The sequence below is a fragment of the Cheilinus undulatus genome, linkage group 21 (genome assembly GCF_018320785.1).
Source record: "Cheilinus undulatus linkage group 21, ASM1832078v1, whole genome shotgun sequence".
Classification (NCBI taxonomy): Eukaryota; Metazoa; Chordata; class Actinopteri; order Labriformes; family Labridae; genus Cheilinus; species Cheilinus undulatus.
In genome coordinates this window covers 3,848,874-3,869,006 of record NC_054885.1, presented here as the reverse complement: position 1 = coordinate 3,869,006, position 20,133 = coordinate 3,848,874, and the positions used below count along the sequence as shown (strand labels likewise).

Below are 20,133 nucleotides of genomic sequence, written 5' to 3'. Positions count from 1 at the left end.
TATTTTTTCTGTGTTCATATTTTTTCTAATCATGATCTATAAATTCAGATTTTGGGTGAGTTAGAAATATATCCTGAATTTTTAATGACTGATCACACTCACGGGTAGTGATTAGACAGCAAAATCAACAGCATGCTGCAGAATCAGTCTTTTTCTTTGCTCTTTTAAAAGCAAAGACTCACAGTGACTGGTATGTTTGACAGGAGGCAGAATTAAAAAAAGGGAAGAAACACTACTTACCCATGCAAAGGTCAAGATCAGAAAAACTGAAGTAGCAATTTGTCCAAAAGTGCTTTATAGGAGCTTTAAATTTCATGCAACTCAGTTGGTCCAATTGCCAAATAAAAAGGTTATAACATTAAAGCCAGGTCTAGCAGACAAGTTTTTGCCTGAAGCAGAACTTCTGTTAACATTACCTGGATTTTTTGCAGAGCTCAGTATACGTAAGGGGTTTCACAATGCAAAATCTAATAATGTTCTTATTGAGGAGTTTCTCAACCACCAAAAATTACAAAACAAACTCCTGCATAGTCTAAATTTCAATTAGAATTATAATGGGTTCTGTTTTATGCGCTTTCTAAGTGCAATCTACTGCCAAAAGAGTTTGAAAATGTTTATTTTTAGTCACCTGTAAATATGAATGGACAATTTTTGCTTCTTTTTCCCTGTAGCAGCTTTGGGTTAAAAGACTGGCCAGCTGTAGTTAAATTTTAAATAATATCTGTAATTTTTTATACTATTGATCATCAAAAATATAAGTTTAGTTGGACATATTTGATCTTAGCTTGTTCATTTTAGGTCTCCCTCTGTGTTTATTTACCTAAAAGGTTAAATTAATTCACTAAAAACCCAAAGTCGACTTCCCCATGACAGTCAGTACATCTACATGCAGATAGAAAAGTCAAATTACTGCGTAACTGGACTTGAACTTGACTTTTTAAAAGCATATAAACATTTTTGTCCCAATGAAATCACAAGTTGAATTTCTAGCACTTCTAGATAACGTTGGAAATGAGTCAACCCTCAAATTCCACATAGTCTGTGATCCACACGTGAAGTAAACTCAGTAGTATATCACTCCCTTTCTAGTCATCTTTGCCATTGAATAGTATGTGCTCTGCTCTGCTCTGCTCTGTGTGGCACGTGCCAGTAGTTATTCCACTCTGCTCTGCAAAATATTCCTGCTTGTCCATTTTCTACAGACATCTGCTAGGAAAAAAGCATCGATCCACATAGAACAGGAATGAGAATGCGGGAATTGTCATCTGGTAAATTATAACATGCAACAAAAAGCACAGACTGTTGACTGAGAAACTAGTCATTATATCAACATTACATCCAATCCTGTGCCACAAGCCACATGTCATCAGTCGGTCACAACAGTAATATGATGCCTTGGATTAAGAAAAGGTCATTCTTTGCTTGGAAAACTTAAACCTTCACCCCTGGTAGACTCAAAAACTCTCTTAAATATCTAAGTGAACAGCAAATCAGCTTCAGATAGGCAAGATAACCTGTTGTTTACATGGCATTTTGTTGCTAATCTGGCATGAACTCCTAGATCTCTCATGATCTTGTGTTCTCTCCTCTCCTGCTGCTAAGGGCTGCACTCCTCATGAATGCATGCATCCAGACGGCAAGGATGCTTGCCATCAGTCGGAGAAAAAACACAGAAGTAGTATGTGGAATTTGAAGGCTACTCTTGCATGTATGCACCTCTATTAGACCCAAACTGGACAAAGTGTTGTGTGCATGCTCCACAGTTTCCCATTAAGCAAAGCAAAGCAGAGGTTGTGTTATCTGCCTCTGGATATCCCCACAAAATAAATGGATGTCGTACTCTGCATTTGTACTAGAAGTAAATCAGAGCTTCCACCTACCTTTAAGAGGTGTGCATTCTCTTGCCACTAAACCCAGTCTCCTGCTCAGCCTGTATACTGGGACAAGGGCAGAAGTCCAGTTAAATTTCCTAAATGAGCTTAAACTGAAACTTGACTTTACTGGGCATGTAAACGTACTGACTGACCCATGAAGGTGCAAACAAAGCTGCACCCTTTACTCCTTAAAGTTTCCTCTTTCTTTTTCTCCTGACACCCCCTCTCCTCACCCCTACCTTAAACGTTTCTCAAAGCCGAGTCAGCATTCATCTGGCCTTTTTATAAAATTTAAGACAAAACAGACTGTTGATATCTTTACTGTGATCGGCTGTTTGAGCTTTTCCTATTAATAAAATGTCCCGTTTATCAACTTTGATTATATTTCTGTCCCATGTAAAGATGGTTGGATAGCTTCGGCCAGCTCTGATTTTTTTAGAAAAAGGAAATCTGCTTTGTCTCCATGTTGAGAACTCATGATAGCTACACATCATCTTTGGCTTTCACAACTTAACAACCACCGCTCCATCTCTGCAGCTTTTATAGCAAACAGTATGTCGCCTCAGCTCCTCCTGCTCTCTGGCTGCTTCTGTGTGCCTCAAATCAACAGGAATATTGCACCTCGAGTAGTTAGCTTTGGCTGTCACTGATCAAATTTTAATACACACCTTTAAAAAATAGATCACTTGGTTCCCGTGCTCAGCAGGTGTTAATTCAGAAGTGACTTTTTTAACACTTTTAATACTGAGTGAATTCACCGTCCTACAAGCCTGTTTTTAATCTGAATCAGGTTCAGTAAAGATTTGCAGCCATAAATGTCAGTTATGAAGTAGAATCTGCTCTAAAGTGATCAAACATTATTCTATCATTGAATATTTCCATAATGACAAAGCTAAGCTGTTTTAGTCTGTGTGGCTTCATTTTAATTTCCTGTTCTGTATTTGGATGTTGTTGTTGCTGTATGTTTCAGTCTTCCTCTTTGACTTAAGGCCGCTCTCCTCCTCCTACCTCCCCCTTCCTCCCCCCTCCCTGCTTGTGTCCACAGGCCAGAGCTAACGGACTGCGCTCCTGCGTCATCGTCATCCGGATCCTGAGGGACTTGTGTGCACGGGTCCCGACGTGGGCGCCGCTTCGTGGCTGGGTGAGTTAAAAACCTTTTTTAGATTAAAAGTCCTTATGAAGCTATGTTGGAAGTCAGTAACTAATAGATAGTAGGGATGGGTCAGGATAATTTGAACACTTGATTTATTGAAGAAAAAAAAATCATGCAACTTTTTGTCTGATCCTGTTGTGATGCCGTACCACGGCTGGATGTTCAAACTAAAGACGCATGACAACACAAGTCATGCTGCCATATTTGTTGTAAAAGCCTGTCATTTCTCACCACTGCAACTGTGGGAGGCAAAGTATTGCCCCGTAGCAGTGACTCAAATATCACTCAGTTTAGAGAGGTTTTTTTTTTTTAAAGGTATTGCATCATAAATGTGTCTCGACAAGAAGCAGTATTACATATTCTAGTCAGTAGTTCCTGCATGAGGGTGACTGAGCTCTAATTCCCCTTTTAAAGATGCTGCATACATGTTACTTTTTATTAAACTCATGGCATGGCAGCACACTTTCATGGTACATATAAACACAAAAATGTTTTACTATCTCTGTCTTGTAATATCTTAATTACCTGCTGAAAATAACTAATTTTATTAGATAAATTAAGCTCCCACAGCCTTGAGTTTCTCGTGTGTGGGCTCATATAGCACCACACTTCCTGCTTTTCTGTGCAAAAAATAACAAAAAAGACACTTCCAAAAACTTGCAGCATGGTTTTATCTAATGAAATAATCAACTTAAATCAAGTATTTGTTGGAGCTCATTGCTTTTAAAAACAGCAAGTTCCCCATTTCTTATTTATGTGCAAGCATATCCAAAAAACAGTCCACTGTGATTTGACAAACTGAGCTGAGGTTGCTCGGCTGACACTGCTGCAGCTCCCTGCAACACTGTAAAACGGTCTTGTTGCATCGTGAATCTTTGGTCTGAACTGGACTCAAGTATTGATTCTACTGGCTTAGAACCAGGGATGCAGGATCATGGATTTTTGCCGATATTTAAAAAAAAAATTCAGCTGATACAGATATTTAAATGTAGTTCAGACTTAAAACACACATCAGACTTCAGCTCATGGTCTATTGGTCCAGACTAACTCCACTAACTTACTTCTTTGTACAACCAATATTTAAAGCTGATATAGGCAGATTTTAAAGCCAAATTATTATTCCTTTTAAATTGGCAGAACTTATCATACCTACATCACATCTGTAATATCGTGCATCCTTACTTGGAACCTCACCAGAGGTTTTAAGTCAGGTACAATCCTTATTTAAAGCAACCCTCCAGAACAAAAGTCAAAGTCTAAGTAAACCCTCAGGTCTAACTCTGCCCACTTTAGACTTTTTAAAAATGCACAAAAATGGGCAGTTTGGTACCAAGAGAAGGGAGGAGAAAAGAGCAAAGTGGTGGGAGTGACAGTGATGTTCCCTTGCCAGAAAATGGCACAGACAGAGTCCCGCAGAGCGATCTTTTAAGGTGGAGGATTTTCCCCTCCAGAGTGCCCTGAAGCAGGCGGTGGAGTGGGCAGTGTTTGAGCTGTTTGCTACAGCACCGGCGTTACTAAAGCTGGAGCTCTCAGAGCCGAGGCAGTGCAGGAGAGGATGGGAGTGGTCTCTGAATGGTGAAGTTGGTTAGAGGCAGTACGGTTCAACCTTTTATATAGAGTTTGTGATGTAGAAACCCACCATCACATAAGCCCCACCTTTTCAGTAAAGATTTTTCAAAGCAGATGTCCATTTGAGCTAATTAAAAGCCATAAAATGCAGATTTTTATCAGTTTGGGTAAAATGTCAGAAATAACACCAGCATTAGTGTGTTTTACCATTGTTCAGTGTACAGCTGAAAAAATGTTAGTGTTCACTGCCTCTGAAAATAGTGTTGTCAGGATACCTGCAATTTTGAGTAAAATCAAACTGTATTGATGCCTTTTTGAGCCTACAGCAACAAAACTTTAAAGATCTTCTACATTTTGCTCAAAAATTTGTGTTTTCATTTCTCATGAACTGCAGAAAACTCCTGCACTCTGTTTGAATTGCACAAGAATATTGCATGGGAACATTTCTGAGAAATGATGCTAATTTATTTGCACATTCTTGACTGTGTGCAGGAGTTTGCCCATAATTTAAAATTGGCACATCTGATCGATAAATACGACTAGGGATTAGGGATGGGAAATTAATCGAAAATTACATTAAATTGCGTTATGGCCTGCTGCAATTTTTAAATTGCAAAAAGTTATATATTTCTTTGACCTGATATTTGCAGAAAAATACCAGTTTTAAACTCTTTTTTTTTTGCAGCAGAGATGTTATGCATGGCGTGATATATTATGCAATCATTCAGGTGCCATTTTCTTCTTTTAGATAAGTCTACAAAAATCCTACCTTCTCCACTTTTTTCTTATTAAACATCAAAATGACAAAATCCCTTTAGTGCAGAAATTCATATCTGTTTTTCAATACAAGTCAAAATCATCAGATTGAGATACTTTTAAAGAATTGTTCAGCCCTTGTTTAGGAATAAAAGAAATTAGAGGAATAATCGCATATCCAATCCCAATTAGATTATTTTCCAAAATTGTTCAGCCCTACTAGGTATGCCGATATTATTGGCAAATCGGTATCAGCAGATAAAATTTCTGCTTACATTCAAAGCTGATAAATCAGCAGTATTAGCTATCAAAATCAGACACCAACATGGTACTGGTACACATATGGTACATATCTGATATGTACCAGACCGCATTACAACACAAATATCATTACTTTCTGCAATACCCTGCCACCCCAAATGAAAGACAAGAAATTGTTGTGGATTGTTTTTGATTTATGTGCGAAGTTGCACTATTTTTCTTTTCTTATTCCATGCATCTTTCTTCAAGTCCTTTGATACCCAGACAGCTTCTACTCCCCCACCAACTTTCAACACACTTTTTCTCTTAAAACTCTCAATTCAGGCACCGTATAAAAACTAGTGATTTAGCAGTGTACCACAAAAACCAACTGATGCCCAGCCCTGGTGGTAACATGTAAATAATACTGGAGCTCTGAATATCTTCATAAAACAACAACCAGACTGTCAAAGCCCCCTCTTTGCATAGGAGACACTTGTTCTTTTCCATTTGATTGTAGGTGTGTATTTATCGGTATCGGCTTAGATGGGTTTGAAAATGTTGGCATATCGGATATTAGCAAAAATCAAAATTGTGCATCCTTAAAAAAGAGTCGATTTCCAAGTTTTTTGTATTTTCTTACTCTCAGTCATTAGAGTAACTAAACCCTAGGGTTCTGGCTGAAGTGTAGTTAGTTTTCACCCGTAGAGGGCAGTCACTGTGCATATTTTTAGCACAAAATGTAGAATATAAATACCTAGATACTTAGATATGGGTCGGAATTGATCAACAACACTTTTATAATCTTCAGAAGAAGTTCTGCAGATAAAAACTGTTCTGATTTTTCTTTAATCGAAGTCGAGGAGCACATGTACCTGTGAGGCTTTGCTTTTTAATCCAGTCACTAAAAAAGTTTGAAGTTTTTCAGGTTAATTCGCCTCCTCTTCCTGTGATATGACCGTTGTACATGTGCTCATTGTGTTAGGAGTTCTTTCGTATATTTAGCTCTAAATCTGTCTAATGCAATGACCTAAAATCTCTGCCTGTTGGTGGCTGAGATTAAAAATAGCCCTCTCAAAACAAACTTCCCTCCCTCCCTCTTTCTCTCTGCAGCCACTGGAGCTGATCTGTGAGAAAGCCATCGGCACGGGGAACCGGCCCATGGGGGCAGGAGAAGCTCTCCGGAGAGTTTTAGAGTGCCTGGCGTCAGGAATCCTCATGCCAGGTATGTGAGTGGGATCTCTTCTCCTGGAGGCATAAAGGCAGATTAAAAAGGCCTCTCTTTGTTTATGGGTATTAAAGGTAATCTAAAGCTGCTGTTGGCATGTGTTGCAGAGGGTGCAGGAGTCTCTGATCCATGTGAGAAGGAGCCCACAGACGCCATCGGTCACTTGGACCAGCAGCAGAGAGAAGACATCACAGCGAGTGCACAGGTGGGTGCAGAGAGGGCTGTGTGAGAGGGACGACTAAAAATAAAAGCAGCATGTGATTCACATTGTGTTTGTGTTGTTTTCAGCATGCCTTAAGGCTGTCGGCGTTCGGACAGCTTCACAAAGTGCTCGGGATGGATCCCCTCCCATCAAAGATGCCCAAAAAACCTCGCAGTGAGACTCCTATTGATTACACAGGTAAAGCAGGCCGGCTTATTTTTAAATCCATGTCAACCCAACGAGGACGTTTGGTTCCATTTAGACTTGATAGCAGAGAGAAAATGCACATTTTGTGTTACTTTGTTTCAGTTCAAATCCCACCAAGTACAGCATACGCTCCTCCGATGAAGAGGCCCATCGAGGAAGAGGAGGGAACCGATGACAAGAGTCCAAACAAGAAAAAGAAAAAGCTGCAGAAAAAATGTAAGTAGTCTTTTTAAGTTGATAAGAAAGGAACATTTTCTCCCCAGAAGGCAAGCATTTCAATCAAGTGTTATAAAAATTCAAAGATCACTTCATTGGGTACACCTTTCAGCTTTCTGTTGGTTCAGATCCAGTTGCTGCTTCTTTCCTCACTGACTTGACTGCTAGTTTTAGGGCCTTTCCTCAAACTCCCATCCTCCTCAGGAGCTTGGACACTGAGGTGGCTATAAACCCCCTAAAGCTGACCTCAGAAAGAGGGGCCTTCATCTGCCAGCCCTGTGTTTCAGCCTCTGTTGCTAGATCTGCATATTTGAGCCTCTTCCGCTCTCCATCAACAGCAGCCTCCCGTGGCATGGTTAGAGAGGTCCGGCCTGAAGTTACTAATTATCTCTGGCAGGAAGATGAGCCTTCGGCCAAGTCGACTTGCATTTTCCAGCCCCAGGCAGCGTCCAGGATTGCGCCATTCTTGCAGGTGGTTTGCCAGGAAGTTGACCAGCTTTCACAAATGGCATGGCGTTATAGGAACTCTGCAATGGTGGTATCCTGCGTCCTGAGGTGACCACCAGTTGTTGTAGGGCCTTGTTGTTAGAAATAACAGCTTTATTATCATTGCACTGGTAAGACAATACAACAGAAACTCATTGGCAGCAGATAAAAATGCTCATGGCATGTGTGTTTTATATATCAGTAGTTAAAGGTAGTGATCAGAAGGCAGTCACAATATTGCACTAATTATGGCACTGTTGTGACTATCCAGGTCTCAGGTGTAGCAGTCTTGGGAGGGACTGATTGTTTAGCTGGTATGAATCTGTTGTAAAGTTGCTGGGGATTGGCAGAGGTGACATAATGGGTCTTCTCCAACCCACTGGTGTAAGATTTTGGGTCTTGGAATATCATTGTAGGCAGCCCTGATGAGGAACATGAGTTAGCTTTCTCCTGTCTCCCACAGGTCCCTCAAAGTGAGTTTGAGGTGCTCCAGGTTCTCTGTTTGGGCTGTGAGACCGCCTTTGCATGTCTCGCTGCCTCCTCTTGCCACTGGACTTCATGGATGTGGTCATCTGCCATGTTTGATGACATTTGCTAAAACAGGCTTAATGAACACATGCTCATTAGCCTGTTCTTGATTAAAGCTGCAGTTTTCCACATTGAGAGTTGTATTTTTCCTGCCAGAGAACCACAACAATGGACCAGTTTCCAGCCGCACTGTAGCATGAAATCCAGTGACAGACAACATGCAAACCCCAGAAATGTGTAGCCAAAATACGGTAATGGCCTCCTGGTGGTTTAGTGTAAGTGACTGGGACTGAGCTCTTTGCTGAAGGCAAACAGTTATGTATATTTTTAAAGGAAAATTAAAAAGAATTTTAAAAAATATGGGAATTGGGCCCAAATGTCTTTTATTCTACTTTTTGTGAAGTCCAGCTCCTTCACCATCTTCCTAGAAAAAAGCTGGCCCTTGTACAAATGTGCCAAATAACCCCAGGTATAAACAGACCACTCCAGTAATACTGGGCTTCAAAATCAAAATATAAATATATATTTAAAAAATGTTTTATTAGTAATTGCAAAATATCCAAATAAAATCAACTGATGACGTAAAAACAAAATCATAGTATAAAAATAAAATAAAATTACATTAAAATAAATAAATAATATAAATAGAATAAGGGTAAGAACATAAGAGGAAAAAGGAAATGGATAATAATGATGTTATTAAGAATTAAATTACATTACATTACAGAAGTACATGAAACACGTAGTCATGATGACACATTGATTAAAAAAACATGTATACCATTAAAAAATTAAAGAACTGCACTTATTAAAGTTAAACAAATTCTAATGGTAAAATACAGTAGTTAAAGATGACAAATCTAGAACAAATCATAAGAAATATAAAGTTAAATACATGCATGCGTACAAGACCAATATGCGTATATGATACACATATATAAGTATGTAAATATATAGGTGATGTCTTTTGCAATCAATGTTAAAGTTGCATTTGTCCATTTATAAGAAAAATAAAATTATAGTAAATAAAGAAACTAAACAGAACACATCCCACCCACCCCATTTCCCAGTATAGCTCTATATTTCCTTTAAAATAAAAATTAATATTCAAACTTTTACCATCACAGCAGTGTTATTTGATTGAACAATGAAAATAGACAGGGTCTATTGGCCACCTTGTTTTCTAGGGGAACATAAAACAGATTCTGCAAAAAATGCCACTCTGTTTTTAGTCCTTACCCTTAGTGCTGAATTGAGTTAAAACAGTTGAATTAAAGAGTTTTCTTCAGTCACGCTAAACATCATTACTGCGTTTCACGAACAGTTACCAAGTTGATCAAGAGAAACATTTCCTTAAAAATATTTTATTATTCAGCTTTCATGTTTAGCCTCTAAGGATGTAAAGCCCCTGACTTAATGCGGCTCATGTCGTCCCTCCAGCTCCAGAGGAGAAGGCTGAACCTCCACAGGCCATGAACGCTCTGATGAGGCTCAACCAGCTGAAGCCCGGCCTCCAGTACAAACTGGTTTCTCAGACCGGACCAGTTCACGTTCCAGTCTTCACCATGTCTGTAGAAGTGGACGGGAAGGCTTTTTATGCTTCTGGTCCATCAAAACGCACTGCCAAGCTGCATGTAGCCGTCAAGGTGAGCACAGTGACTTCTTTTTGATATTAAACTTTTGATGATTTCCATCGTTTCTTTCTAGTATTTCAGTTTTGGTGTTCCTCACAATGTTTAGACAACCAATCCATGTGCGTACTTGCAGGTCTTGCAGGACATGGGTCTGCCAACGGGAGTGGAACTGAAGACGGCTGAGCCGGTGAAATCAGAGGAGGCGGTTGTAGCTGCCACGGTGGAGGAAATGAGGCCGGTAGCAACACCTGTTGACACGACCACTGCCGCCACAGGAACAGCCAACACAGACAGCACTAACGCTGAGGTACAGAGACGCCCGCCGTGTGCATGGAGGAAGTTATTTTAGTTTGGTTTTTATTTTTACTGACGATCACCGTTTCCTCTCAGACTGCCCGCCAACAAGGACCAATCCTGACCAAACACGGCAAAAACCCGGTGATGGAGCTGAACGAGAAACGCCGCGGCCTGAAGTACGAGCTTATCTCAGAGACGGGCGGCAGCCACGACAAACGCTTCGTCATGGAGGTGGAGATCGACGGTCAGAAGTTCCAGGGGACCGGGTCCAATAAGAAGGTGGCGAAGGCATACGCTGCTCTGGCGGCTTTGGAGCGACTGTTTCCTGAAGGCTCTGTAGCCGAGGTGGCTAAGAAGAAGAAAGGTCCACCCATGGTAAGAAAACCAAGATAAACAAAAGTTGTTTTGGCATTGTAGAGTCTGGTTCAGTTACCTGAGGAGAGGAAGGAAAGCACAGAAATTATAACTCTTACATTTCTCTTTTAGCATCCTCCAGGCTTCGGCATGATGGGAGCGCCTGGAGTTGGAGATGCAGCTCCACCACGGGGTAGAGGGAGAGGCGGCCGAGGTCGAGGAAGAGGTCGAGGCTTCAATAACGGAGGAGGATACGGCCAAGGAGGTAAAAGAACTTTAAATGCAGAATATACTGTAGGTCACAACAGTTGCAGTCTGTTTGGGGGTCTCAGACAGAGGTTTGCTGAATGCAGTGAATATCATCACACAGGAAAAGTCAGAAATATGCCGTTTCTGTGCAACTGTGTAGCTCTTTTAATGCCATCATTGCAAGCAATAATACAGTTGTCTGGCTCTCAGCCTTCAGTGATAGTTGTGAGGTACAGACCCACAGCCCATGGCTCGCTCTGCTCTCTTCCTCTACTGCACAGGCTTTATTTACTGAACGGTACACCCACGCTTTCTCTACATGCAGATTAATTACCACATGAAAACAAAGATGGTTAGAGTTAGCAGTCGAATCCAGCAATCTGGTTTTGCATCGCTGCATCACTGTGAGCAGTGTGCTGCCTGCAGAAAACAGTGAATCAAATCAAAAGGTGTCATGCATTGTGATGACGGTGGCTGCAGCAGTGGACATTGCAGGGGGTTTTAGGTCGCAGACATCTCTTTAGATGAAGAAAAAAAGGAGTTAAAGGTGCATGTTGTTCTCTGATTTTTACAGTAAATGCTGCAGAAGGTGTCTGATCACCTCATTAACCCTGTGTTTTCCTCTCAGGTGGATTTGGGACGTATGGATATGGAAACAGTCCTAACTCTGGATACAGTGAGTTGAAATGTCCTTCTTTATAACTGCTTTAACTGGATGTTTGCTCTTTATCTGGGACACTCATAGACTTAATTAAGTGCTCTGCTGTTAATCAGAGTAGATTCTGTCATATTCTCTGTCAGGATGGTGCAGGACTGTGACAGAACCTACACAGGATTCTAGTGGGACTGGGCAATACAGCAAGCTTATGAGACCTGTCATTATATTTTTAAATAAGATGTAGGGTAAGGCAATATTAATATCAAATAAAAAGAGAGTTTACAGTAAGAGCTAATAATATGATACCAGAGCAACCCAGACACCCAACGCTGGATCTTGATCATTAATGGTTAACAAAATTGTGGGCAAACTCCTGCACACTGGACCCCTAAGTCCAGGCTCTAAGGTTATTTCTCTACATAACTGTGCCGCACTGTCAGGCATAGTAAAGTCCATCTGAAGAGGTGGGCTAGGACACGATTCATGCAGACTTCACAGGAACATGTCGGCCTCCTAGCTGAACAGTAGATTAGGAATGGGCGGTAAAATAGCCACGGTATTGCTTTAAATATTGTCATTAAGACGGTGCTTTGTGATGACTGATTATAATAGATTCCTCAAGAATATGTGTCCCTGTCACCAGCAGCACCACTATGTGTGAGGATGCTTTAAAAGATGTGACAGAACTCCTGTTAGTTTGGCGAACACTGAAGGCGGGCATATATACCATTGCATTTATACTCGTGTGTCATGGCCTGGCGTGGCTCTGGTCCTCTCTCAGGTCAAAGTGATCAGGTTTATTAATATCCACAGGTGTTGCATCCTTTTACAAGCTTCCCGTATAAAATGAACAACCCAAAAAAATACTTAGGGCCAATTTTTGTCCGTTTAAAAGCATACTGAACTTTTTGTACCATTCCCAGATCCTTTATGGTAATAGCTTCTTTCTTAGATCACCTTGAGGGATGATGGAGGAAAAAGAGCTTCATTTTATCCTCTGTCCCAATGTTGCTCATTTTACTTTACTTTGAAAACAATGCTTCAACCATCCTGCTCACATCGCCTCATAAACATCGTTGTTTCCTTTTTGAAGGAAGCCCGGGTAGAGGTGCACACCCTGCTCGCTGTTAATGTGTGTGCACGCCGGCAAGCGCTTAATTATTGTGATTTTTAAACACCTGCTAGTAATACCCTATACCTAGAAACACATGCGGTTAAACAGTTAAATTTCTTTATCAAATTAGCCGGCACGAGACTAACGAGTTGGTTAAACTAATTGCCTGTCATGTTTTATAAACAAAGGAACAGTGGGTATGGCAGTTTTTTAAGTAGTAAATGGAGAATAACTTGGTATGTAGACTGTTGAGGGTTAAGCTCACATATAACTACTCAACTGAATTGAAAAGAGGCCCCATATCAAAGCACGATATTAACCTGCAAAGAGGAAAAAAGGCTAGCTGCTAATGTTAGCCACACTGTAGAGATACCAGGCTAACATCACGCCCACTAACACAATGGCCGTGTGAGGAATTTGGCTGTTTTCTAAAGATTTTCTCCTTTAAGACGAGTCGGTTAAACAAAATTTAACTGAGCGTTTCGCCGAATGGGGAAATAGAGGCTTAGGAAACATCCCTATATATACCCGGGTTAAATTGGGGGAGGGTATGACACTATTAAAAGTGAATACCGTCAAATCCTTAAGTAGATATTAAGGTAGAAAAAGGTTTTGTTTTTTTTTTGGCATCTTGTAAATTAAAAAAAACCCATCCTCCTTTGTCCACACAGAGCATAAACAAATGCTGCAGATTCCACCACCTACTGTAGTTCCTGACTGTGTGGTGCTGGGGCATCAAACAGTGTAAGGAATCTAAACGCAGACCGGGAGGGGGGGGAGCAGTTGCGAAACTTAAGATTTAAGAACATTTCGACAACCTCAATATTCAATAATTTGCCCGTGTTTTCTACAGTTTTACTGTGTGTGGGAGTTTATCCGCAATTTTCATTTATCAAAAACAAAATGTGCCCAATATTTGGTGTCTTAAGACTCGTTTTCTTGTTGGCATTGTATAACGCTGCACAATTTAGTGATAATGTACAATTACACTGGAAAATATTTAAATTGAAAATGTTTTACTGTTAAAATACAAAAATAGTATTGTGAGTCCACTTGCTTGGTTATCAATGAAACTGCAGGGGAGATGGGACATTATGATAATAATAATGATAATAATAACAATAATGATAATGATAAAAGAATAATAAAATAATAGTAATAATAATAATGATTAAAAAATAATAATGATAAAAGTAATAATATTAATGATGATGATGATAAAATAATAAATATAATAATATAAATAAGAAAATAATAATAATGATAAAAAAAAATATTAATGATGATAAAAATAATGATATTAATGATGGTGGCTGTTAAAATAATAAAATAGTAATAATAATTAAAATAATATAAATAATTAAAAAAGTAATAATGATAATAATAATGATTTAAAAATAATAATAATGATAAGAGATAATAAAATAATATTGATGATAATGATGACAGTTAAAATAATAAATTATAATTAAAATAATATTATTATTAATAATAAAGAAAATAAAAAGATGAACAATGATAACAATAATGATGTGTGGATCATTACAATGATAATGAAGATAAAAAAATGTTTTGTATTGTAAGGGTTAACGGCGTTCTGCAGGCATTTTTGCAAACCTTTCAGGTAATACGTTAAACAAAAATAACTGCAGTTTTTTTATGTTATTGCACAGCCTGACATTAGGACTGCGATTAGATCAATCTTGCACCTCTCCCATGGTATTTAAGGTAACTAAGTAGTTAGATATTTACTTGAATCATATTAAAGTTTAAATTATGTAAATAAAATATGAAATTTGTATGAGAAAAAAATAACACCAAGCTGTGATATTTGGCCCGCCCAGCCCTTGCCTGTAGGCAGTGAGGTGAAACTGCTCACTCCAAAGGGTCCCTCCATCTGATTTTACATTTCTCTGCTTTAAGCGACAGGATTGAATCTGTTTGCCAACCTTCCCTCTTATGAGAAGACGTTTTCTTCCCTCTGGCAGCCTGTTTCGAGGACTGACCTACCTGAGCGTGACAGGAGCAGAGAAATCTAAAACTTTTTAAAGAAATTTGACCAAATGAATTTTTTACTGCCTCCTTCAGGGCAGGAAAAAAATCAGCATCTAATTTTGATATTTTTTTCTTTCTCTGCCCTGTCTCACTCTTTAGGTGACTTTGTCTCAGACTGCTATGGCTACCACGAGTTTGCGACATAGATCCTCCCCCCAGTCTTAGAAAAAAATCATAAGCAGACGTGTAGAGAGGATAAAAACGGACAAAATAGTAGTGATCCAGCAGCATCGTGATCTCCCTTCAACACCGAGTCTGCAGCCCCCAGGAACAAAAAGTCTCCACCCCCCTCCGCCCTGCGAGATGATCTGCCTCTGCATGCTCGTAGCCGTAAATCACCTCCTGTTGGACGATCCTGACCTCCTGGACTCCCCTAAACTTCAGGGCTGATTGTGTTAGAAGTGTTGATCAGAGTGCAGGGCTTTGTTTGTTTATGTAGGTCATGATAAAGAGAACAACACACTGCCTTTGGGATTCTAACCAACATCCTGCTGTCTCCATCTCTCTCTATACTGTTTACCTGGATGAAAAACTGTTTTTATTCCATTTTTATGCCTTTTGTATTATTTTAAATTCAACCAGATTTTAAGTTAGCGTTCAAACATGCCCACTGTGTCTGTCCGATCAGATGTTTGAGTGTCATCAGCTAAACTGTAGTCGCGAGGTGAGCGAGGCTGTTGGCAGTGAGTTTGCACGCACAGACGGCTGAAAAAGGATGTATGTTTTTAGACTGAAGACTTCTTGCTTTAGCTTTTTTTATTATGTCTTTTTTTTAATAAATGTGACATCACCATTCATAACTGTGTTCACCAGGGTCTCACTTCCTTTCTAGGATTTAAAAAAACAGCACATTAGCAACCAAAATGTGGTTCATTGACTCTCAGCTTGAAGGGAGAAAAAAAGACTAAGCTGTGCTGGCAAAAGCAATCATAGCGCTAACAGCCACAGTAGCACTACAGGATAATTTTCTTCCTCTTGCTTGGATCAGTTCTCTCAAACTTTGTAGGAAGCAAGGTTATAATAGTTTTCCCTTTTTTTTTTAAATTTCGGTTTAGTTTTAGTTTTTATTGCTGCTTTTCAGTTCAGTTTAGTTTTTATTTTGCAAAATTGCTTCGTTTTAGTTTAGTTTTTATTAGTTTTAGTGTTAGTTTTAGTTTTGTCGGCAATCAGGGATACCAGCCAGGAGCAACACCCAAAAGGTCTCATCACTTTTCACTGTAATTAATCAATTTTAATGTTGGTATACAGTTCAAGACCTAAAATTACCATTGTGTGAAGGTGAGGCCAATTAAATCAGGCAGTTTTACTCTCTCCAAGCTTGGGTGTCGATGTTAGTCAGTATGCTAGTATCGAAGACTAAAACTAAGGAGATTTTATACCTAATTCTATTTGGTTTTAGGTAGTTTTGTAAGCGCACCGTACAGTTTTAGTTTTCGTTTTATTTTTAAAGTTTAGTTTTTATTTAGTTTCAGCTAACTAAAATGATTTTTACATTTTAGTTTCAGTTAGTGAGTTAGTTAACTATAAATGAGTTCAACCATATGAATCCACTGTTAATTTGTGGTGAAATGGGTAGAATTAAAGTTAATTAGCTCACCTGAGGAGTGGGCATACTATTATATTATGATGCCTTCAAGGTCAGCTCAGTAAAAATGACAACTAGAAAAGCACTCAGAGAGCGCAGACCTCCGCCATTAGCCCTATCTCCCAATCGTAAAGAATCCTTTAAAAAATTCCTGGATCAAGACGGTGATCCGGATCACTCCCTAAATCTAATCAGTTTTTCCTTATGCCATTTCTGATATTTCCTGAAAATTTCTTCAAAATCCATCCACAACGTTTTGAGTTATGTTGCTAACAAACAAACAAACAAACCCTGCCGATCACATAACCTTCTTAGCAGAGGTAATGAGGTGAATGTAAGTGAAATGTCAATGTTCAGATTTGCCATCAAGAAACAAGAAAACTCAGTTTTTAACAAACTAAAATAAGAACATTAATGATTTTGTTTGCATCAACATGACCTTTTTAACTAGAGATGTACAGTATTTGACAGGATTTTTGACATGCCACTGTTTATGAATTGATTGTAGCCAGTACAGGTATTTAAATGTAGTTCAGGCAAAAATTCAGCTCTTAAAACACAACTTAAGTTAGAGATGACATAACAAATTTCAGTCCTTGAAAGAGGCGTTATAAGGAATAGGGCTGGGCAATTAATGGAAAATTAGATTAAATGACAATATGGCCTGCTGTACTTTTCAAATCGTAGAAGGTGCAATATTTCTTTGACCTGAAATTTGTGTTAAAATACCAGTTTTAAACTTAATTGCAGCAGAGATGGTATGCATGACAGCATGACACATAGAATTATTCCAGTGCTGTTTTTTTAAGAATAGTCTAAAAAAAAAATCCTACCTTCATTTTTGTATTTTCTCTCTTGTTAAATACAAGAATGACAAAAACCCTTCAATGCAATAATTCATATCCAATTTACAAGAAAGGTCAAAATCATCAGAATTAGATATTTTCAAAGAACTGTTCAACGCTTGTTAAGGAATAAAATAAAATTAAGAAATACTTGGATATCAAATCACAATATTCGGGAAAAAAATTGCAGTTAGATTATTTTCCAAAGTCGTCGAGCTCTGATAAGGATGATGAATAAAGAAAAAGACTTCAGCTGATGTAGATTTGTTAAACCAGCCCTTAAACTCCACTAATTTATTTTTCGTGTTAAAAAACACAATGACTTTCCAGATCACTTCAGAAAGAGTCCATAGTAGAGACGGCAGTCAGAACTGACTCCAAACGAGTCTTCATTAGGACATTTGTTGGAGTTGAAGCGCGTAGATATCCCTGTTAAAAAATAGATTTTTATTACATCAGAGTGCCACAGATTTTCAGTTCTGCCATCTTTATTATGGACTCTTTTGGAAAGTTATCTGCCAAGTCATTGTTCCCTTTTTTAACATTATATACTTGCCCTCTTATCCTGAAGAGCACCTGATCCTGGTTAAAAGATTTAAGCTTGAAAGTGGAAAAAATATTAATGTATATGATTCTTTAGCACTTCTTCTGCAGGCACCCATTTTGGTCCCAAGGGTCCTAAGTGTGAGTTTTTGATATAGACCTGTACTAATAACTTCCCCCAAAATATTCCACTCCGAAGTTCATAGATTATATTTTGTTTTTCTAGGTAAAATCGGGGAAACCATTATGGCAACAATGGCATGAAAATGTTAAAAGAAAAATTAAAAAATCAACAACATTATGGGCTTTATGAGGGCGGAATTCTGATTAGAGATTTAAGCTTTGAATTTGGAAAAAATATATAAATTTATGATTTTTAGAGCATTTTTTTCTGGAGTTTTCCTGGGGGGACCCGAAAAATTAAGCTAATATCTGCTGATGTTGTGCATCCCTACTCTCTTTAACACAAGCTCTTTTGGTCATATACCGCCTCAGTAAAAATGTATTGTAGTTTTATAAAAAAAATAAAAAAGGATTAATAGTAGTATTAATAAAGGCTGTACAGATTCTCATTCTCGTTTACAAGACATGGATCTCAAGATTGATCATCAACAATTATCTTTTATTTTTACATCCTTATCTGATATTTATAGAGGAATAAATCTAGTAGTCCCAATGCAGATTGGACCTTTAACTTTCATACTTGTTGAAATATATTCCTGGTGGTGTTTTAAATGTCACAGCTTTCTCAAAGTCACAGTTATGTCCCTCTAAAAGCAGCAGATTTTAAAATAACTATTTGTATAAAACTTTTAAAAAGTGCCTTGCCTTTAAGCTAAAATGTTTGCATTAAATTAAATGCATGCTGAGAATGTAACGTGCGGTTATTTCCTAGATTACTACAACAACGGCGGCACAAACGGAGGAGCGGGGGCGTCCAGCAGCCCCTCAGGGGGCCCCCCAGTCGGCCCGGCTCCAGGATCAGCCCCAGGCTCGTACGGCTCGTATTACCAGAACGACGGCTCCTACACTGCCACGCCCGCTGCCAAAAACGCCAAAAAGAAACCCCCCATGCACAAGGGGGGGAAGGCACCATTCCAAGGACCAATGGGGGGAAATGCTGGATCTGCAGGGGGGTACCAGTCCAGCAGCCCCCAGAACCAGGGCTCCTATAACCAATACGGCCAAGGCTACGGGCAGGGGAAGAAGGGGTTCAACCAGAACCAGGGGGGGACGGGAGGATACTCGTACAGCACAGCCTACCCCAGCCAGGTGACAGGGGGCTCTGGAGAATACAGCTATGAAGGTGAGAGCTTCTTAAGGGTTCAGACGTCTAAAACTTGGACCATGAGTCACGCTTTTCCTATAACTCTACCTTTTCTCTCTTAGGCTTCAACAACCAGTCGAGTTACGGCTCCCAGGGCGGCGGAAGCGGAGGAAACCAGGGCTTTGGAAACAACCACTCTCAGTACCACAACCAGTCGGGCTACAGCCGAGGAGACGGCAACATGAACTACCAGTACAGATAGACTGACTGTATGCAAGCTGTCCCCGTTAGCGTTAGCGTCTCCTCTCCAAAGATGGCGGCCTGACTGTGCTCTCTGCCTTCTCCATGTTGGTGATTTTCAGTTTAACCGTGGGCACAAAGTGAGACGTGCGAGCGTCGGAGCTGACTCTAGTCGTCCGTTTCAGTGCTTCGTCTCGTGTTTTTAGGTTTCTTCTTATTTTTGTTTTAATTCTGCTTCTCGTCGGCATCCTCGTCACTGAATATGAACGCTCCGTTTCCTTTTTTCTTACTAAGCGTCGTGTGGTGACAGACTTGATTTCTCATGTGGATTTAGTCCCAGCTCGTAGTTTTGAACTACAGAGGTTGTTGTATTTTTTGTATCTATTCAATAGACCCGAGTAGTTTGTTCTTTTCTGCTCTGCCTGTAATTTTGGCTTCTTTTGTAACCGTGTTATAGTTATTTTAATAAATGGTTTTTGAGATTACTGGAAAATTAAGCCACGGTCTTGTGTTTGATCCAGGTTTCTGCTCTGTGGAGCTCAGGGTCTCCTCTTTATATTTACCAAACTTTTGATAAATGATCTCTAGTTTAAGAGCAGGTCGAATCAGATAATTAGTTCAAGTTTAGAGGACGATCTGGTCTAATATAGTAAAGCGGAATTTCATGTCAAGAATTACCTTATTTTTCTATCATTAACTAAAGATTTCTCTCCACCTGACAACCCTATAAACGTTCACATTCCTGCTTCTAACTCGCCTTTAGATTAATGATATTTTTATCATCAATAAATGCCATTAGTTTGAAGGAATCAAGTTCTCCAGATAGTCTCGTT

General features: G+C 39.2%; 1 protein-coding gene across 4 annotated transcripts in view; it reads left to right on the top strand.

Annotated features, from left to right (window-relative positions):
- LOC121529210 (interleukin enhancer-binding factor 3 homolog) overlaps positions 1-19,797 on the top strand; it is a 33,196-nt gene extending 13,399 nt beyond the window's left edge. For 3 of the 4 annotated variants that reach the window (XM_041816967.1, XM_041816966.1, XM_041816968.1), the window contains 12 exons: positions 2,920-3,015; positions 6,706-6,817; positions 6,928-7,025; positions 7,109-7,220; positions 7,332-7,445; positions 9,900-10,105; positions 10,227-10,400; positions 10,484-10,765; positions 10,877-11,009; positions 11,622-11,669; positions 18,689-19,099; positions 19,183-19,797. In XM_041816967.1, the coding sequence (XP_041672901.1) occupies positions 2,920-3,015; positions 6,706-6,817; positions 6,928-7,025; positions 7,109-7,220; positions 7,332-7,445; positions 9,900-10,105; positions 10,227-10,400; positions 10,484-10,765; positions 10,877-11,009; positions 11,622-11,669; positions 18,689-19,099; positions 19,183-19,322 (1,926 nt within the window). In that variant the 3' untranslated portion in view covers positions 19,323-19,797. Of the gene's footprint in view, positions 1-2,919; positions 3,016-6,705; positions 6,818-6,927; positions 7,026-7,108; positions 7,221-7,331; positions 7,446-9,899; positions 10,106-10,226; positions 10,401-10,483; positions 10,766-10,876; positions 11,010-11,621; positions 11,670-14,919; positions 14,985-18,688; positions 19,100-19,182 lie in introns of those variants that run through there. The other variant, XM_041816969.1, reaches the window with a different exon arrangement.
- Positions 19,798-20,133: the final 336 nt, after the last annotated feature.